Genomic DNA, 20872 nt, shown 5'->3' on the forward strand with positions numbered 1-20872 from the left:
CCTTCTCTTCTCCAGGCTGAACAGCCCCAACTTTCTCAGCCTGTCTTCATATGGGAGGTGCTCCAGTCCCCTGATCATCCTCGTGGCCCTCCTCTGGACTTATTCCAACAGTTGCATGCCCTTTTTATGTTGAGGACACCAGAACTGCACACAATACTCCAAGTGAGGTCTCATGAGAGCAGACTAAAGGGGCAGGATCACCTCCTTTGACCTGCTGGTCACGCTCCTTTTGAAGCAGCCCAGGATACGGTTGGCTTTCTGGGCTGCAGGCGCACACTGAAGCTGGCTCATGTTCATTTTCTCATTGAAGCAACACCCCCAAGTCCTTCTCCGCAGGGCTTCTCTGAATCTCTTCTCTGCCCAACCTGTAGCTGTGCCTGGGATGGCTCCGACCCAGGTGCAGAACCTTGCACTTGGCATGGTTAAACTTCATGAGGTTGGCATCAGCCCACCTCACAAGAGTGTCAAGGTCCTTCTGGATGGCATTCCTTCCCTCCAGCCTATTGGCTGAACCACACAGCTTGATGTCATCAGCAAACTTGCTGAGGGCGCACTCAATCCCACTGTCCATGTCAACGACAAAGATGTTAAACAAGACCAGTCCCAACACCGATCCCTGAGGGACACCACTCGTTACTGGTCTCCAGCTGGACATTGAGCCATTGACCACAACTCTTTGTGTGCGGCCATCCAGCCAGTTCTTTATCCACCGAGTGGTCCATCCATCAAATTGATGTCTCTCCAATTTAGAGACAAGGATGTCATGTGGGACAGTGTCGAACGCTTTACACAAATCCAGGTAGATGACATCAGCTGCTCTACCCCTGTCCATCAGTTCTGTAGCCCCATCATAGAAGGCCACCAAATTGGTCAGGCAGGATTTCCCCTTGGTGAAGCCATGCTGGCTGTCACCAAGCACCTTGTTGTTTTTCATGTGCCTTAGCATGCCTTCCAGGAGAATCTGCTCCAAGATTTTGCCAGGCACAGAGGTGAGACTGACTGGTCTGTAATTCCCCAGGTCATCCATTTTCCCCTTCTTGAAAATGGGGGTTATATTGCCCTTTTTCCAGTCACTGGGAACTTCACCTGACTGCCATGATTTTTCAAATATGATGGCCAGCAGCTTAGCAACTTCATTTGCCAGCTCCTTCAGGACCCGCAGATGGATTTCATCAGGACCCATGGACTTGCTCACGTTCAGATTTTTGTCCTCAGTGCTAACATCAAGTAAGTGTTTGAACAGTTTGCCCAGACAGCTTGTGCAGGCTCCATCTTTTGAAGTTTTTAAGAGCTTACTGGGTAGAGCTCTGAGCAGTTTGGTCCGACCCTGTAGCTGACATCCAGAGGTCTCTTCCAGCCTGAGCTATTGTTTTCACCCCTGTGATCCTTGTCTTTTGTCCTTCAGACTTGCTTATGATACTGTGCCCTACGCTTCTGTGGGTAGACTGCCATGGTAAGTGAAAGTCAGTTTACTTGCCTAGGTGAGCTCTGTTCTTTCATTGACTAGCAAGTTTTTAGTTGTGGCTTTTATAACTAGCAGCTTTTTGTGTTGTTTCTATTAAAAAAGTTATTAAAGATGAGTAAATGTTTAAAAACCAAACAAATCAAACCCACAACACCCCCACCTCCCTCCCCCCAAAAAAAAACCAACAACAAAACTGTTTCACACCCTCAAAAAAAAAATAATGTGCGTGCACACGTGTGTTGACATGTGCGCGCGGACGTGTGCTTGTCTGTACGTGGGGGTGCATGCGCGGGGGTGTACGCGGGCGTGCGTGCACGTGTGCGGGTGTGCGCGTGCGGACGTGTGTGTGTACGGACGTGTGTGTGTACGGACGTGTGTGTGTACGGACGTGTGTGTGTACGGACGTGTGTGTGTACGGACGTGTGTGTGGGGGTGTGTACGTGGGGGTGGGTGTACGTGTGGGTACGCGTGTACGTGAGTACGCGTGCGTGTGTACGGGCGCGGGTGTGTGCGTGTGCACGGGGGTGTGTACGCGGGTGCGTGTGCGCGCGCGCGCATGCGTGCAGACGTGTGGGGGGGTGGGTGTACGCGGGGGTAGGTGTACGTGTGTGCACGCGCATGTACGTGTACGCGGGTGCGTGTGTACACGGGCGGGGGCGTTCGCGGGTGCGTGTGGACATGGGTGTGTGTACGTGTGTACACGTTTGTGTGTTACGTGTGTGTGTATGCATATATTTAACTTCTAGAAGAAAGTATGTAGAACATCTAGGCAGACGTGGATTTAGAATTTTTTTAGTTCATTTAAAATTTGGGATTTGTATTCTGCATTTGGGGGTTTATGTTTTAATTCTTCCTTGAATAGTGCCTGAACTGGTTTAATTCAGTGTCTTGTTTCACTGATAATAGAAATTCTCAGCACTTTGCTGTTACACAGCACTGTTAATGATTGAGGGGGAAATAAATCTTTTCTTTTAGTCTACGATTTCATAACTTGTAATCAAAAGATGAAAGCCTTCCTGTGATACTTGTTTCTGGGTTAGATTGCCAGGTCAGAATTGATAACTTTTTAAATTTTTTAAAAGAACTTTTTTAACTTTTCCCCCAAAAGATTTTACTTTCTGTCTCCATGTCTCCATTAAAAAGCTCCCATTTTCCGTAATGTATAGTAAAAATCGCATGTGGAAGGTGCAAACTGGCTGTTGTTGCCGGAATTCTGGAGCTTCTTTATCTTCAAAAATCCCCAACCAATGAATTTCAGGCTGGAGTGGAGAGGGAATTATTCTGCATTTGTACATGGTGTGTCAAATGCCGTGGTTAAATATCTCTTTGGTTTTGTACAGCTTTTACTAATATACTTTGAATAATAAGCAAATAGATGAAAGTTTCTGAGATGCAGGCTTCTTAAGAAGAGATAGTCTTTTGTATGCTGTGTGCAACTATCACAGCATATCTACTGTAGCTGCTTCTGTAAAGGATTTCCCCTTAGGAAATTTTGAAAAAGGCTTTAGAGAAAAGTTGTTTGGTTTATACAAATAAACAAAAAACACCCAGAGATTTATCTGAACACCCAGAACAAAGCATCCAAGGTTACCTTTAGCCATTACTTCTGCAAGTAAATCTTTTAATCCATGTAGATGTAATGAGTAAATTTAATCTTGTCATACGGTTATAATATCTATCTGGATTAGGCATGGAATTATGCCAGTGTTACTGTCAATGCCATTATGACTGATTCAGGACAACCAGCTGATCCCAAGACTGCTTGAAAAATCAGAAAGCTTTTTAAAAGTGTTGCCATGTCTTCTGTTGCCCAGATTTGTTTCTTTCAGCTTAAATTCACTTTATGTAAGTTTCTGTATATGAACAGAAATTATTTCAGCAAAATTTTTTATCCTTTTGGTCTGTACTTTTGTCCCATCAGTATTGCCAGAACTATATCCATCTGCTTTTAGCCAAGAAATAGTAGCAAGGGATAAAAATGAAATCATTATTAGGTATTCTTTTGTATACTGAGAAGCGCATTGAGAAAATGAGAGCTCATTTACATGCAAGTTAAAAGGAAACTAAATATTTACACAGACACCCATGCTGTAGTTGCATGCCTGGAAAGCACCAGGGAACCAGAAATATGGATGCTTTAAACATACTGTGCAATAAAATCAAAACTATAATGGCTACCAATCCCTATCTTAAAACAGGTTATGAAAAGATGAAGGTAAAATCATCAGGACCACATACAATCTTTTTGTGTAAGTTTGGTTACCCTTCCTACATGTCCAGTCTTGCTCAGTTTTGCTCACGCTTTTTAACTTCATCAGTAACCTGTCACATAGGCACTGTCTGTAATATGGCTGTCATATAGAATACAGAAGTCCCAGTGTACTTAGTATTTGAATGTATTTGATTTGTTATAGATGTTCATCTGAGTCAAACCAGACGATGCAGAAAAGAGTGGTTTCTTTATAAATACTCAGTATGCCTTACATCATTTTACATCTGGTCAGTAGAAATTCTTACCTGCTCTCCTGCAAAGCTGGACCATCACCCCCACAAGTAGCACTTGGGTTCCTTTTATCAATAGTAAGGGTTGAGGAACAAAATACAAATTATCCTATTTTATGATTTGCATTTAGTGGTGCTTTGTGTGTCATTAAACCTGAATAAGATTAAATAAAAAATTATGTTAAAATACATATTTTGAAACATCATAAAATCATATTAATTCAATAATTAATGTGCTAGATAATAACAGCCTTTCCATTTCCAGCTCTACCTACACAAGAGTTCATTGCTTTTGCTACACTCCTCCACTGTAGTGGTTAGGAAATTTAGTCACAGCATCAGACTGAACAGAAATTGGGTTTGTTTTGGTTGTGTTTTTTTTTCAGTCAAGAGTGCAGGTTGGTATTTCCAAAACTTTATACTGCTAAAGAGCACTACTAGACATACTTTTATGGCTCGAGTTAAGGAAATGGGATAAATTGCTTTAAAATTAGCGTAGCTATAACAATTGCATTTGCTGTAAATAGTTTTAGGGGAATCATTAAAGATGTCAGGGCTTTCAGCAACACTGATAAATTATTAAATTTAATGTATGGCATGGATTGCAGGAGCAAAGAGTGAAATGCTTGAGGGAGACATTCCCCTGCCATGTTAATAAAATATACAGTGGAACAGCAGCAGCCATTGCTGATACTGGGTTTGAAAGGACACTGGAGAGAGTAACTAACGTTGTCGTTTGTATTTTGTATGTTGTACGTGACAACAAATGGTAATTTGAATTTCTTTATGAAACGGGGGAGGATGGTAGTGCACATATAAAACATTAGGACTAAAGCTGGCAAAGTGTAATTTTTCCCAAAGGTAACAAAGACAAAGATTTTGCTGGAGAATATGCTGATCTGTTGTTTCTCCCTTTGGGCATCTGCCCTCTAGTAATCACCAAATATGGGACCTTTCTCTCATTTTGCTGCAAATACCTGTGGAGAAGGGATTACTTAACATTAGTGATTTGGGAGCTAATTGACAGCTTTGTTTTTTTCCTCATATGCATCTGTTTTTCTTTGCCTTCTGTTAGCAAAACCTGTGCAATCTTCTAAACTGAAATATACTTCTAAACTGAGTAGATTTGCAGTTAATTTTAGTTTAGGCTACTTTTTGTGTTGCATACACTTCAGTCTTTCTGGTTGCTAGAGACGGAAAACAGACTTGATGGTTGGGAAGGTCCCTAAACTCATCTGATAGAGTAGTGTAATAAGACTTAAATAAAGAAACAATTCTGTTGATATCAAGATCCTTAGAGTTTTGAGCAGGACTGATTTCAAGAGGCTGAGCAAACACATACCCAAGAGTAGTTTAAGGACCACTGACCTGAAAGACTGTTGCTTGGCTCTTCCCTAATCCTATTAAATACATGTTCTAGTAAAATAAGATGGCTTAAAATGAAGGAAGCACATTGTGGATTATAGAGCACTGTTATTTCACTCTCTATACGTTTTGGGTGGTGGGGAGTGGAGATTGAGGTCTTCTATTGTACTACAGGAGGTAAAAGGATGCTTTAGTTATGTCCAAACAAGAAATTCAAAGATTCTGAAATAATGCTAAACTTAAAACATTCTATTTGTTGTTGTCCCAAATAAGAAGAAATTTACTTTTGAATATGTATGAGCTCTTCTTTCTCTCATTTATTTCCTTACATTTTCTGATTTTCTTCTTGAAACCTTATCTTTTATTTTTTGCTAAATCTCTTTGAATCCTTCTAATTATCTGTACAAGTATTCCAACTCGTTAACACTTTGTTAAACAACTCACCCCATTTTAACAATTGCATTCAGAATGTTTGTCTCTGACAAGGAATTATAGTAAATATAAGCTTTCTTTTGTTCCTCTGTACTATAATAATTCAAACTCCTCTGAAAAAAATCCCTAAGGAATTGTGGGGTTTTCTGCTCTAAAATTATATTCTCTTCTCATTAACACTTGATCAGATTCTGACAGACTGTAACATATTGCTAAACATCAGTTGATTTTGACAGTCACAATTATATAACTTCTGAAAACCAATTTAAACCCACTCATTTTGTTTAGTGGTACATTTCAATCCAGTTTATCACACAAGATACTATGCATATATAAAATAGCCGTTCCTTGAAGGTTCCAGAAGAGACTGGAAGGTACTTTCTTTCCTAGGAGTCCCTATGCTAAAATCAAATTTTCTGTACAGCTTCCAAATGTTTCTTTTATTTTTCCACTCTTAAGTGTTCTTAGATATTTCATACTGATTATTTTTGCTTTCTATTGAGTATATTAGCATGAACAATGTTGCCGCAGTTCTTCCAGGTTTTCTGCTCCGATTGATTTTTGCCTTTCACAGTAAGTTGGGATAGTTCCTTAATAGTCATTTTTTAAGTATAAAATCCTTCTGGATTCTGATGATGGAGAATATGGAGGGCATCAAAGGCTGGACCACAGTACAGAGTACTTCTCTGAAGAGTATCCTCACAATTATCGACCTAATTCACTTATGGTAAGTAAAATTTCTTTGTTTCATCTGGATTATTATTTTTTTTTTCTGGGACAAATACGGATTCTATTCTAAGAGAATTTGGAGGGGGGTATTTTCTGAAATTAGCCTTTGTGTGAATACAGTAGAGATGACAATGTTAAGGTTTGATTATGGCCTATAATGTTAACTGATATTTCTCTATTGACATTGCATTTAAATTTGCATGCATTCCTGAATGTCACAGAGAGTTCCTTGCCAACATGCTTGAAAACCTTCTGATGTGCTTTTGCATTACCATTTTTAATATCATTTGCTTTATTTTCATGTCTGAGAGACTCCATCTACATGCTTGCTTTGTTGTTTAAAGCTCTGTAGAAACTGAATCTCATGTTGCTTTCTTAAAATTACTTGCTCAATTCCACAAACACAAATTAAAGCAAGTCATGCATTTCCCAACTGTTTTCCTTCTCAGATTACAGAAAAACTTTGCAAAATGTCAGACCTTCTCTGTTCACATCAAGAATTTCCAGTCCTAAAGTGTTATGAATAACAGATAAGCACTTTCCCACAGATGAAGTGGGAGGTATATCCATATGTGTAGGCCCCCTTTAGATATCAGAAGGCTTTTGCAAGGCCTTCCCTGAGCATTCTCTTCTCCAGGAAGAACAGGCCCAACTCTCTTAGCCTGTCTTAATAGGAGAAGTGTGTTAGCCCTCTAATATATCTAATACATCTATCTATGCCTTTCTTCCTGTGTTTCATTGTATTCAGGGTATTGGCATTTCTCTCATTAGCTTGTCTCAAAATGGTTTCATTACATGACATAATTCTTGTGCTTTCATCATGCTTGTTGTAAAGGATCTTGGGACTTTCTTTTTTTTAACAGTCTGTGTGTCACAATGACTTCATAGTGTGGCTAAGTATCTATGCTCATTTGCACACAAAGAAACCAAGGCTCTGAAGTTTCACTGCTGAAGGTTATTTAGCAAATTAATGCTTCTAGAATTCTTGCTTTCTATGTCTAATTCAGATACCTTGGTTTGATGATTGGAGAGCATCATAATTATCTGCCACTAGCTTAACTTCTGCAAGCCAATTTAACTGTAATATGGAATGTATATTTCATTTAGACTCTTAGATAGTTTGCACCAGTCATTCGAGACAGAAGAAAATGCGACAAAATTTGACGATGCAGTTTGCTGAGAGCATATGACATATAAGGCATGTGACAAGCAAAGCAACAAATGCACTTTTGCAGCATAGACTGTGGCATGACAGTGGCACTTCTGGGTCAGAAAGAAAGCCGGCAGCATGGGTCACGTTACCTTTCTTGCATACCCTTCAGCAATCCAATTCACAGACCACTTTCAGCCAACTCCCCAGAAGATGCCACAAATGCTACATAGAAGTAAAATGCTAGTAAAGGACACCAAGTAAAAGACGCCTATGAAACCGTCCCAATAAAGACATAATGGTCCTTTTCCTACTGTTTAACAGTTACTTTATTCTCTTTAGATGATGCACAAGAAATAAGTTTCTTGTTTCAAAAATCTTAGTTCCTCCTCCACCACAAACTTCAAACAAGTATTTCTTTGATGATAGATGCACCTCCCTTAAGGTGTGTCAGCAAAATGTGCCCAGAGGGCTATGATAAAACAAAATCACATGCAGTAATTCTGCTGCTCAAGTCAAGCTTAAATAGCACACAAATATGTTACAAAAATAGAAGATTAGATGTGACATGATTCATTTTAGAACCATCACCTAATAAAACAAATATTCAAAGTGACATTGCAAAATGAGAAGAAGTGAGATATGAAATTCCTGGAGCAAAGAATCCTGGATGAAGAGGGAGCTTTGTAAGCAGTGTAAAGTAGGCATTTCACTGTAAAATTTTGTTGATAAACAGATGATTCAGGTTTGTTTAGTAATGCTGTAGAGGGTCGGATTTCAAAACTCATCAGACATACCTCAAAAACTCCATAGAAAAAAAATCCTTTGTAATATGACTGATTTAAATCATAATTTTAATGTAATTTCTCCATTTCAGTGCTTGCTCTGTTCTGGAATTTAACAAATATATGAAATGTACATAACATTCCACATAATCAGACTTCCTCATAACAAGGCATTAACCACTTTGTCATTGTGAAAATAGACTTTTTTCCCACAGTTTTATTTCTGTTTACGTCTGTATGTGGTTTTCTTATAATGGGGGGGAAGGTTGAGGTCCATTTTATAAAAGTTGTGTGCTTTTTCAATTCATCTATAACCTTTTAGTTTTGTTTATGTCTTACCATCTCTTTGCAAGATGTAAATTAAGTGCTGCACACACATTTCAACTCCTGTCAAATCCTAGTGCCCCTTTATGTACCAAGTCATTTGTTCATACCTTATTTGCTGGTTGTAGTTGGATGTGAAGCTTAAATTCCGGTTGGGAGGGAAAGAAAAATAACCATTTTTAATAACACTTGTAATTTGAGATATTTTGTCAGTACTTTCTAAGGCATCCAAATTGAATTTTACTGTAAAATGGAACTAAAGATCGATGTGTGTCCCAGTAACTTTCATATTTTTGTATCGAAAGTTAGAATTCATATGAAAACAGTGGGATTTATACTTTGATAATTTATACCCCAACTTAACTGGTTAATAAGCAGGAATATTGCAGTCTGTTATGTCATTGGCAAAGTAGTATGCAGTTTACTGGAAAACTTAATTGTTTAACACATTTCAGCTTTTATAGATTTACTTTTTCTGTAGTTCTTTCCAGTTAGTTGAAAAACAAATAGATGTCAAAGCATTCCTTTCCCGCTGTCCCCAATACAGTTTTTTTTAATTCTCTATTTTGGCATCTACTGACATAGTCTTTTCACATTAAATGAAATTGAAATTATATATAGCTTATTTTAAGAACATCCTTATTACTGGGTTGGGTTTTAACCTTGACCTTAATGTATATTATTCAATGTCAAAGTGCAACTTTCTGCTTCCTTGAGTCTATTGACAAAATACTTGCATCGTCTGAGATGATCTAAAAGCTTTTAGTGACCTTAGCTTTGAAAATCCTCATTTGAATAACTTCCATGATAAGGACTTATGTATTGAATTTTAAAGGGCTGATGTAGTCTTTAACTGTTTTCTCTCCTGACATGCACAGATATACAGGTCATATGAAGGAATATTTGTAGTTAGAAGATGAACTGTTTTAACTAGGGGACTAGTTAAAACTTTAATACCAGCAAGGCCTTTTCTTCTTTTTACCTCTTGATGATTTACCTCTTGATGACTTAAGAATTCATTTGCTTGTATTCATTGATCGTTTGACTTCTTAAAGCCACAAGCAAGTGTAATGATTCTAAAGTCATACTGTTAATAATTTTCTTTCATCCTGTCTTCTATTTTAGTTAGCTTCGACAGGGGGTTCTGTTGTCTTTTTAAAATACTCTTTCTTAACCCGAAAAAAGATTGCAAAACATAATAGGGAAGAAATTTTGAGATACAGCCTGTGTAGTACATGGACTCCTTTTGCATAAATGAAGCATGACAGTCTGAGAAATGATTTTCTGCATATTCATGCTATACAGCTGTAAATTGAAAAACAAATTGGAAGGTAGAACTTCACATTATTTTAAGCATACTTATTTGTCATATGCAATATCTAGGAAAATAAAAACCCAAATATCTGAGGTTTTGTGTAACAAATTATAGTCAGAAAGCAAAAATATCATGTATTTTATGCATTGATGGTTAATTGTATTCTCAGAATAGTCAGTACCTGACAATTAGTAGTGATACAGAGACAAGAGGTTGTCTAAAGCCCTCATTTTAATTAAAAGTTTGGGATAATGTTGGCACAGACTTTTGTGACATTGCCTTCTGTATCTACCAGCTGCAGTATGCGCTACCAGATATTTTTGTGCAGTGCCTGATCTAGCTCTGAGTTCTAGTAATTCTCCCATCTGTTTCAAAATGACCTTGAAATGATTTTTAGGGCCTGGTGCTTTCCAGCCCTGAAAGTGGGATTAAGAGTAGTTCATTGCAGTTCCAGCCAATTTCAGTTGTGCTTGCACCTGGTACTGAATCTAGTCTGACAGATCTGAAAGTAGCAGTTGTCATTTGCAGAACTTCTTGCTTGTGAGCTTTTAGAGATGTTTGGAGATTGCTGTGTATTGTAGTCCTCTCCCAAAATACATAAAGTGAGATTTCTACTCATAGCTGCTGTTGTTGAGAAGTGATTTCTCTGTTTGGTATTCCAGCATTCTTCTTAGCTTTTGTAATATATTATTTCTTGAAATTATCTGAATATTTACAGGAAAAAAGTATAAGGAGTAAGCATTTGTATGGCTGAAAACTGTCTTGCATTTTTGTTGGTTGTTTTTTAGCCTATTTGAGATAGCCTGCATGAAGGGACTATGATGTTGATAGCACACTGTATGTTGGTGGAAAACAGGTTGATTGAATTATTTTTTTTTTGTCTCTGTATTAAGAGTGGCTGTGCTGTTTTAGGCTGGAAGCCTTGTCTATGTGGGATTTGCCTACTTTCAGACAGTGTAAGTGCCTCATAGTTTAAATGGACATGCAGTATGAAAAGGTCAGAGGTGATAACAAAAAACAATTTTGTATGTATTTGACCTATAAACATGGCTCCATAATCCTCTGTTAGCGCATCTGCCTGTGAAGTTAGCCACAGTTATTCCATTTCCCTCCTGCTGAATACTCCACTGAGGAAAAAAAAGACTCTCAGTTGATAATATGATAATATGATGACTATGATTATGTTTGAATGTTAACTTTGTCAAAAACTTGTATTTACAGCTGAGTCCTCCTAATTTTGCCCCAAACAGATCTGATTTTCTGCCTTCCCCATACTTTACTCCCCACCAGAAAAGGCCTTGTGAGTCTTCCTATGTGTGGTTTTAGATCTCTTCATGGTTTCTTAAAAACAGTGGAGCTTGTAATAAGGAAGCAATTGGTTTAGAAAGCAGTGGGACAGTTCACTGAGATATGTAAAGCTCTTAGTAACCTGGTATGACCTCATAGCTGATCCTGCTTTCAGCAGGGAGTGTGGGCCTCCAGAGGCCATTTCCAATGTGGATAAGCCTGGTGGGGAGGAGTAGAGTTTAGGATGAACACAGAAAGCTTGAAACAGAAGAGGGATTCAGAGGACAATTTAGTTTAATGATAATCAAAACATAGGGTAGCTATGAATGTATTCTCTTTAGTGTTCTGTACTTTGGGGTTTCACTTCTGTCTGGGTTCATCATGTGAGCCTTCTTGAATGGTGAAGGAGACATGACTGGGATAAAGCTTACGATCAGAAAAAGCAGGTTAGAGGAGTAGAGATCAGTAGAACTGAGGCTGGTAATTGGAAGTATGTAATTCAGCAACAGTATGTGAAAGGGAAAAGGGAAAAGGGAAGACAAGAATAAACTTCTGAGACACTCCTAAGGTACAGAGAAGCATCAAAAGTGATCTGTCTTAATAATGTTACTGTGTTAATATTACTGATGAATACTTAGGTTTCCTATGATGATTTTAATCAAGACATGTCTATATACTCTTACTATACTTACCTATCTGCAGATAGGTCTCTATCTCAGGCCATGTTTTTTATATATAAAAACTAGCTAGAGACAACGAACAGTGGCAAAAGGCGATCCTACAAGTATACTAATAGGAAAAACAACTTAAGAAAAAACACAAGTCCTTTGACAAAAGGAGGGATCAAACCTGTGATGGGCACTATATACAGTACAGGAGTGTTCAATGCCTTTTTTCCTTTTTTTTTTCTTTATCTCAAGTGTCCAAGAGCAAAGCCTGCTCTCAAACTCTTTTGTGTGCCAGTACACTATTGTAAAAGTGTCAGAGCAATAAGTTAGGGACATCTTTAAGATACCGTGTATAAATGGGATCCGCTCAGACCCTTGTAAAGATTTCAGTGATGTGATTGGAAGGCTTCTGACTGTCATCTGTGAAAAATCATAGTGGTAAGGAGAAATTTCTAACAACTAAATAATGGCTGTAGTAAAGGAAAGCTGAGGGAACTGTAGGCCTGTCAGCCTCTCACATCAGCCCCTTGAGAAGTTAACCACCTCCTCTTGGAATCTGTACCCAGATGAGTGGATTATATGTCATGGGTCAGTCAGAAAGCCAGCATGGATTAAGCAAAGGCAAAACATGCATGATGAACCTGATCGCCTTCTATGATGAAATGACTCTGGCTGTGTGCGTGAGGTTGCTACAATCAACGCAGTAAGACTTTCAGCTTTGTTTCCTACAACATTCTTAAGTAGGAGCTGAGGAAATACAGCCTGAATAAGAGGATTGCTAAGTGGGTTAAAAGCTGGCTGGGCTGCTGCAGTTTTGGTAGTCAGAGGCTCAGTGTTCTGGTTGTCCTAGCTGTTAACAGTTACCAAGGAGGGTGTCCTAGGAGCTTTCAATAGTGACTGGAATGATGAGACAGAGTGTACCCTCAGCAGATTTGTAGATGACAGTGAATTAGAGTGAATGGTTGATAAATTGCATATTAGAAGTCCAGTCTAGACACATATTGATAAATTAGAGGATTTAGCCAACAGAAACTTCATAAAAATTAATGAAGAAAAGTTCTATAGAGTAATGACATGCATTAGTAAAGGTTAGAAACCAACTTGCTGCGTAGTAGCCTGACTGAAAAGGACTGGGGTTATGCTGGATACTAAGATGAATGGAATGGAGTTTGTCAGAGACAAATGTCATAACATGTACTGAGCAGATATCTTAATGCATTTCAGTGTGTTGGAATTCTCTTTAAAATTCGTTATTATAATTTGGACCTAAATAACATAGAACAAAGGTGGTGGTGTGGGGGGAATCCATGGTACTTTACCTGGGATATGCAAAAAAACAAACCTGTGGCTGCCATATTTTTCAGTATTTAAGGAGGACAGAACTGGGTAATACAATAGAAGCATGGCTGTTTCAATGTCTGCAGATGTGAGCCTTTTACTGTATGCTATTGCACTTTTATTTCCATAATGTTAAGTATGTGTTTTGATATGAATCAGAACAATGCATTAAAATATTATCAGCAAGTAGAGTTCTTAATCTAAACAAGAGATATCAAATATGCCTGGTGTTACAAATTAATTAGCTTTTAGCTAAGGATCATCCATATTTTCATTTCTTTGAAGGTTTCTGGACTCAAACTTACAGTAAGATGCTTGCATCCAACTTATCCTGTTACTAGTGTATTCATGACTTTTGTTTTTAATTGCACTGTACCACTTGGTGGCAAATTGTAGCATATGGATGGCACACAGTCTATTGCACTCATGAAAAGGATAAAGAAGATAAATTAATGAGGATATGTTACTACAAGAGCAATAGATCAGTTGAGAGGTGCTGAATTAAAAAGAGTTGAAAGGGAAATCTGGGCTGAGGAAGCTAAAAACCCTGCTGGGATACTGGGTGGACAGTCTTTCAGACTTCACCTTATCTTGGGAAAGACAAGGAATCTTTCCAACCTTCTTGCTCCCTCTTCCTCAGACAAATGTTCTGTGTTCTATCTAAACAAATAATAAAACATGTGCACTGTAGTATTTGTGGGAATTCTGTTGGGTGAGGAGGAAAGAATAATGCTGATACATCTGTAACAAGAATTATCTAATACTTGTGTAGTATTTTTTCCATGTAAAAAAATTGTTTAGTACAGGAACAAGTAATTATCAATATTTAGTAAATATTCATATATTTAATCAATAATTAATATTTATTAATTGTTCATGCCTTAATCATTGCTTCTTGGAGTTTTATTTCAGCCTTGATCTAGCAAGAAGCCCATCAAGGAAAAAAACTCAATAAAATGCATGTTTAATTTGCCTGGGTAAGAAAAAAAGAAATGACTAAAGTAATAAGCTGGCAGTTGCATCTTGTCATGGCAAACAGAAAACACATCTCTCATCAGTCTAAATGCAATAATTTGTACAACTGTTAGATTCTGATAGTGGGATGTTTCCACACTGCTGTCAGATTCTTAGCTGATATAAACTGACCTCAAATGTACTCCTTCTAGGGTCTGACATATTATTGACCAGAATATAATTGAGAATTGCTGGGTCTTGTACTAATGTTAATTTTTGTTTCCTTAAGTAAATTTTTACACATTCCTTCTTAGAAAAAACATATTTCTGTTTGCTCTTTCTCTCCTTTCACTTCATCAGGTAAACCCAGAGCACTGAATTTCTTAATACACAACTTAAAAATCCCTCCTTTATATGTTCTGAGGTGGTTGACTTCATTAAGTATTTAGTCTCCTGCACATTTGTAGAAGCTGTTTATCACTGAAACCTTAGGGGAAGTTATTGTTTGCTGTCTTTCAAGAAGTACTGGACATAGCTCAGTCTGGTTCAGTTTCCTAAAGCTTTTTGCTTTATTGCTTCGTTTTATTTTGAGGACTATGAAAGCCTTTCATTCCATAAGGCTCTAGTTAGCAGATAACATAGCTGAAATTGCAGAATATTAGACATTCCACAGATGAAGGGTGGTCTAAAAGAGGATGTTGTCAGAATGAAGCCAGTAATCTTCAATCTTGCGTTACCTTTTATAATTGCATTTTTATTGACATGTTCAGCAAACACATTCACACACTTGACAATTGATGGAGTACCATGTATCAAGGTAATTGGTAGATAGTACATATCAGTCTTGTTTTCAGATTGTGACTCCACTCTGCTTGGAAGGAATGTCATGCAAAATGTATTGCCACAAGTTCTTTTGTGATCTATGAGGACTCTTTTCATTATGTATGTTCATTTTTTTTCATTGCTAATCAGAAGAAAAGGCTAAGAAAAATGCTATAATTTAATGATGAATTTTGAATCTGCCTAGTTTTGAGAATGAGTTTTATTGCTCAGACACTGGAACCCATAGATGCTGAGAGTGAGAAGAACACATTGCTGTGTCGTATGGCTAGTACTTGCCTGTAAGAAATAACATCATAGACCTTGGGGAAACTTAATTCACAGCAGAAGAGTGTTGCAAAACTTTGCCATTTATCATTGTACAGTCTATTGACCTGGATGTCCTCAGGTTTTTGCAAGTGGTCATTGTAAGTCACATGAGGCCCTCTACTGGTAGTCATTTTAAAATAGATCAAGGTAAGATCTAAAAAATATTAAAAGAAAGATGAAAGATTGCAATGAAGCAGTCTTAAACTTTTAGGTTATCTCGTGTAGTTCAGTTGTTGTGGACTAAGCAATCAATAGTCGCTCTTTAAATGTGATTAATATGATCCACGATATTTCACAAATGACAATTTTTAACAGTTAAAGTATTTCATGTGTGTATTTTTCACATGCTGTCATTTAGAAACCGTGTTCTGTGATGAAGGGGTTTTTTTCAGCTATTCTTGTTCTTTTCATGTTTTTTACTAGGTGTACATTCCAAGCAGAGTGGCTATCGTGCTTCAGAATGTGGATGTCCCAAAAGGAAGCTCTCTGTAACTGTCACTGAAGAAGCAAGTCGTAGAAGAAGTGCTGATATGCTGGACTTTCACTAAGCATAACAAAACTTGCTCTAATGAAGCTTTCTGAAACTGAGTATAGTAATATTGGGTGTTTAAAATGTAAGATTAATATTCACATGTAATTGCAGAGTTCTTTACTTGCTAGAACCTCTTGAGGAAATATTACAAAAGAGAAAGGAAAACATGGGGGTTGTAGTTCTAGTAGTACAAAATTACACTTAAGATATTGTGAAGCAGCAGGTATTCTCAATTAACTTTTTGTTTACAGAAGAGTGATCCTGCTCTGAAGTTTGTAATTTCTTGTAAGCCTCATTTTGATAGTGAATTCAAATGTTCATTATATATTAATGCTTCTTACTAAAAGTAAGTAGTTTGCTTAAATAAAATAGAAGGTTTTGGCTAAACGGCAGCCTTAACGGTTTGAGGGACCTAATTTTGAGGCTCCTCTTCTTCAGTGAAGTCCAACATGGAATTAGAAATGTTTATGCAAATAGATGAGAAGGTCCTCTGAGAGTATAGTACTTTGCCATTGTTTTATTTAACTAAAATTGCACAAAAAATGCTGAACAGCAAAATGGGCAGGTCAATTGACTGGTGACCTGCTGATGCTATTGTGTGTGTTGCTTATTTGCTCCTAATCAAATCACTTAGTCTGTGTATTTCACTTGCTACAGCTGGAAAGAGAAATGACTATTTTATATAGTTCACTAAAATGTTCAGTGAAAAGAGTGTTTTGTTCATACTTCAATGATACCACCACACTGGAAGATGTATTGAAAATGTAATTCTTCCTATTGCATTTATTTCACTAATGTCAGGACCTTGCAATACTGATTTCACTATTTCCAGAAGCTGCCTTTCAGCTTGGAACTTGATGATGTTCTTGCACTTTTATAACTTTTTGAAACATTGCTTCTCATGAAGAAGCAGTCTCAAAATACAGTGATCAAACTAAGGTGGTTTTTTTCGATAAAATCAAGGTGGTTCATTATTGAAGTGCTGCTAAGATTATTTAAGTGAGTTCCTTCATGAGCTGCAACTTTTTGTAAAGAGTAAGATTTTGTATATTTGAAAATATATTGCAGAGTATTCTGGAAAATTAATACCAAATTAATGAGAAATGCTTTATTTTGTTCCATTAATTTATAAAAACATATTGGAATTGGTTCTGAAATGAATGTCTTTTGTACAAATCTGAATTTTCTAACTTTTAAAGTAGCCAAAGAGGAAGATGTCCGTGACCATTTCCAAGTCATAATTTTGCCCAGTTTCCTATGTGAACCATTGTGTAAACTACTGAATAGTTGCACCAATACTGAAAATATATTCACAGTTCTTGGAATGCTTACTTGTGGCTTACCTCTTAAGCAAAATAAGGGATGGAATAATGCAGCATGATGCAAAACAGTCTTTTGCAGAGTTCTCACTGAAAGGACTTGAGGAACATCTCCGGTCTGCTATGTTCTGTGTGACAAAGAAGTTTATATTGCAGTCATGACACTGTTTAGGATCATGCTTCATTTTCCTCTACACCAGTTTGATCATTGTTTGGTAGTGAGCTAATAAAAGCATTCCCGTTACACTAAGACTTTAAAGAGAAAATACTGAACTGTTTTAGCAACTGGAACTGATTTTTTTTATCTTTTTTCTCCTAGATTGTTTTCTTATAGTGAAATAACGAGCAACTTCTAATACATGTTATATTTACATTGTATTGATCTAATATGTTTTATAGGGTGGTTTTTTCCTGGCACCAATTCCAGGTTTCAGACTGTAATGCAAGGCGACTGTCTGTGTCAAAACCATTTTTCAAGAGAAGGAATAAATGTATGATGTGAAGTATAAACTGAGTAACAAATTACACACGAAATAAACTCTGAGGAGGATAAGGCAAATGCATGTATGGTTTCATTGCTTGTGTTGCAAAAGGATTGTATGGTACTGTTAACACTGGAGGAGAGTATTACATTTTGCTCCATCTTGGTCAGAAACAGTCTGATGAGATTGGAAGAATATTTGTCCTATGCACGTTTTTTCTTTTATGTAGTGATGCAAATCTGGTACTCTGCTATTCTTAATCTAAGATGAGCACGTAAGTATAGGAAGCATTATAACTAGGGCTTTTTTGGAGCCCACCTCTACATTCTAAGAGTGGGTGCGCTCCTTGGCTAGAAAATTTTCCCTTGCAATACCTATGGAAAGACAATTTCTTCCTCCTGCTCTTTGAATTCTGATGGATTATAAAAGGGAATTCAGCTACTGCCAGTTCACATTCTGTCTAGCATCACACTCAAATGGCAAAACTTCAGCCAAGGTCCTCCCTTACTGTTACGTACTGAGGCTTGTAGCTGCCTGTCACCATGCCTGGTTGAAGCTTCAGGGTGTTTTTGCTTGGGTGCACCCTATTCAGCACTCTTCAGTCAAACATGATAGTGTACCTCTGTCACAGAAGTAAATTAAGTGGTCCATGGTGGTTTATGCCTGGCACAAAGCTCTCCACAGAGATTTGGACATCATGGAAGAACTCTTTTTAAAGATAATATCTCTTAGTGTAAAGGACTGATAAGTATTTATATTCGTACACTAAGGATGATATACCTGTCACTTGAAAGAGTACTGGTAATTCTTGGTAGCTCTGGCCCCAGAAATTGTTGCTCCACAGCCTCTCACAGTCAATGAGAATTCAAGTTCATCCTCATCTTTATCTAAAAATTCAGGCTGACTTTCCCTCCGTCTTGCATCATGTGTGCTGAATGGGTTTTGTACTGAATAATTCAAGTTCTTCTCCAGACCAGGTTTTCTTAATGATAACATGCAGGCATCCATCAAACTCGTGTATTTTATGAGCAATAAGTTTTGATTTCCTTGCTGATTTCCTCCCACAGTACAAACCTTACTGTCCCAAGCTTTATTTTGAAGATAAATGGAGTAGTTCTTTCAGCTTGGTGAGTAATTTTGGAAAACATATTGTAATAGAAAAGCTGTTTGACCTTTCTGTTGTTTTCTTGTATGAAATTTGTCTTGCTTGTTATATGCAGGTTAGCAAAGAGTTTGTTAACCGTGTGCTCCAGAAGATGGGAATGTGGTGTAGCTAATCCTCTGACAAAGGGAGACCAGCTATATGAACAGTAAGATACCAGACTAGGTGGGCAATTGTATGGTACTCAGATGTAAGGCAAGGTGATATTTTTCCATATTCTTCTATCAGTCACAGTCTCGGATCTCAAAAATAACTTTGCTTGTTAAGTAGTGAAAGGTGAGGGCCAACTGAATAAATGGCAGAAACTGTATTCCTTTTAATGGAAATGTGTGGATATGTTGAGCTCTGTGATCTGCCTTTTGCACCATGAATTCAATTATTCAGCGTTTAAGAGTTTCCACATTGATATTTCCAAACTGGGCCTGTTGCCATTGCTGGAGGACTGCTACAGAGATGGAGCAGTACTTTGTATATTTTCATGCATCATTCTGTAGCTAGGATCCAAGTTTCATAAAAGTCAGCTGAAAGTGGCATCTTCATAACAATTAATAGGAACTTTTTTTGCCAAGGAAGGCTGCGTGCGTGTGTTTTCACACCTCATAGGAAATGGTGTGGGTGTTTTGAAGGGGATGAGGAGCAGCGGTTATTTGCTATAATGGAGAGCTGTCTCATATGCTCAATATTTTTTAATTCTCTCTAGATTTTGAGATTATTTAGAGTTGTATTAAAATTCTTGAGGAGAGAAATGGCATATTTCTGAACATTTTATGAACATTTTAAAAAAGGAAAACCCAAAAGTTTTGGTCATGTTTGCCTTTACTTATAGAGAGAATGAGGGGGTTTGGGTCTTTTTTCTTGCAATATTTCCTTTATGTAGGTTTTTTCATTTTTGGTTTACCTAAAAATACGTTGCAGAAGTAGTGATAGGCTGTCATATGACTGCTCTTATTAAAAAGAATTGTATACATTGTTGGGTAAAAATAAGTCCAGTTGAATACGTTAAAAATAACCCTGCTTATGGAAAGGTAGCACCAAAAGCTAATGATGATTCATTAGCTGAGCCAAATCATGTTTTTCATGCCTGTGAGTACAATATGTAAACTGTAAACATAAATAATTCTTGGATATTTGTGGTAAATTAAAGCTTAATTAAGAAAAAGCATAAGAACTTGCAGGCATTGAAATAATAGGTCTCACCTTAGTTGATAGTTTTGCGTATTTACAAAGCTATTCTGAACCCTGAAAACAATATCTGAATGTTTAATTGAACTAGCTTAGAAACTGTCTTCTAAAGTTAGGACAAAGTTAATAATTTCTCAGCATGTTAAAGGAAGATTAAAGTTGATAACAGCACTAATCACCCGTGCCATTGAACTCCAAGATAATCTTCAGCATTGTTAAAAGCTAAGAGGGAGCTTCCTCCAAACTTGCTTGTTTCTACTGACTGTGACTCACAAACCACAATTTAAATGTATAGATCAAGGACAGTCAAAGATTCTATGATGTAAATTGAATGCTTTGACTATTCAGTCTTTGCTCAAGGTGTGAGGTTTATGACAAAGTAGATGCAGTGCATTTAGGAAAGAAAGGTGTGTCTACGAATACTGAAGAAACTGGGAGGGACACTTCATTAGGGACTGTAGTGATAGGACAAGGGGTGATGGGTTCAAACTGAAACGGGAAGTTTAGATTGGATATAAGGATGAAATTCTTTACTGTAAGGGTGGTGAGGCACTGGAATAGGTTGCCCAAGGAAGTTGTGAATGCTCCATCCCTGGCGGTGTTCAAGGCCAGGTTGGACAGAGCCTTGGGTGACATTGTTTAGTGTGAGGTGTCCCTGCCCATGGCAGGGGGGTTGGAACTTGATGATCTTAGGGTCCTTTCCAACCCTAACTATTCTATGATTCTATAAAT

General features: G+C 37.5%; 1 protein-coding gene across 1 annotated transcript in view; it reads left to right on the plus strand.

The window, feature by feature from the left end:
* The window catches only part of GBE1 (1,4-alpha-glucan branching enzyme 1), a 150646-nt gene extending 132773 nt beyond the window's left edge, over positions 1 to 17873 (plus strand). Inside the window, exons 15-16 of the mRNA XM_061362271.1 lie at positions 6371 to 6491; positions 15887 to 17873. Coding sequence (XP_061218255.1) covers positions 6371 to 6491; positions 15887 to 15955 — 190 coding nt within the window. The 3' untranslated portion in view covers positions 15956 to 17873. The remainder of the gene's footprint in view (positions 1 to 6370; positions 6492 to 15886) is intronic.
* The last annotated feature ends 2999 nt before the right edge of the window (positions 17874 to 20872 follow it).

The sequence above is a fragment of the Neopsephotus bourkii genome, unplaced genomic scaffold, assembly GCF_033783945.1.
Source record: "Neopsephotus bourkii isolate Nb327-2 ecotype Australia unplaced genomic scaffold, CSIRO-AGI_Nbou_v1 NB_1111, whole genome shotgun sequence".
NCBI classification, from domain to species: domain Eukaryota; kingdom Metazoa; phylum Chordata; class Aves; order Psittaciformes; family Psittacidae; genus Neopsephotus; species Neopsephotus bourkii.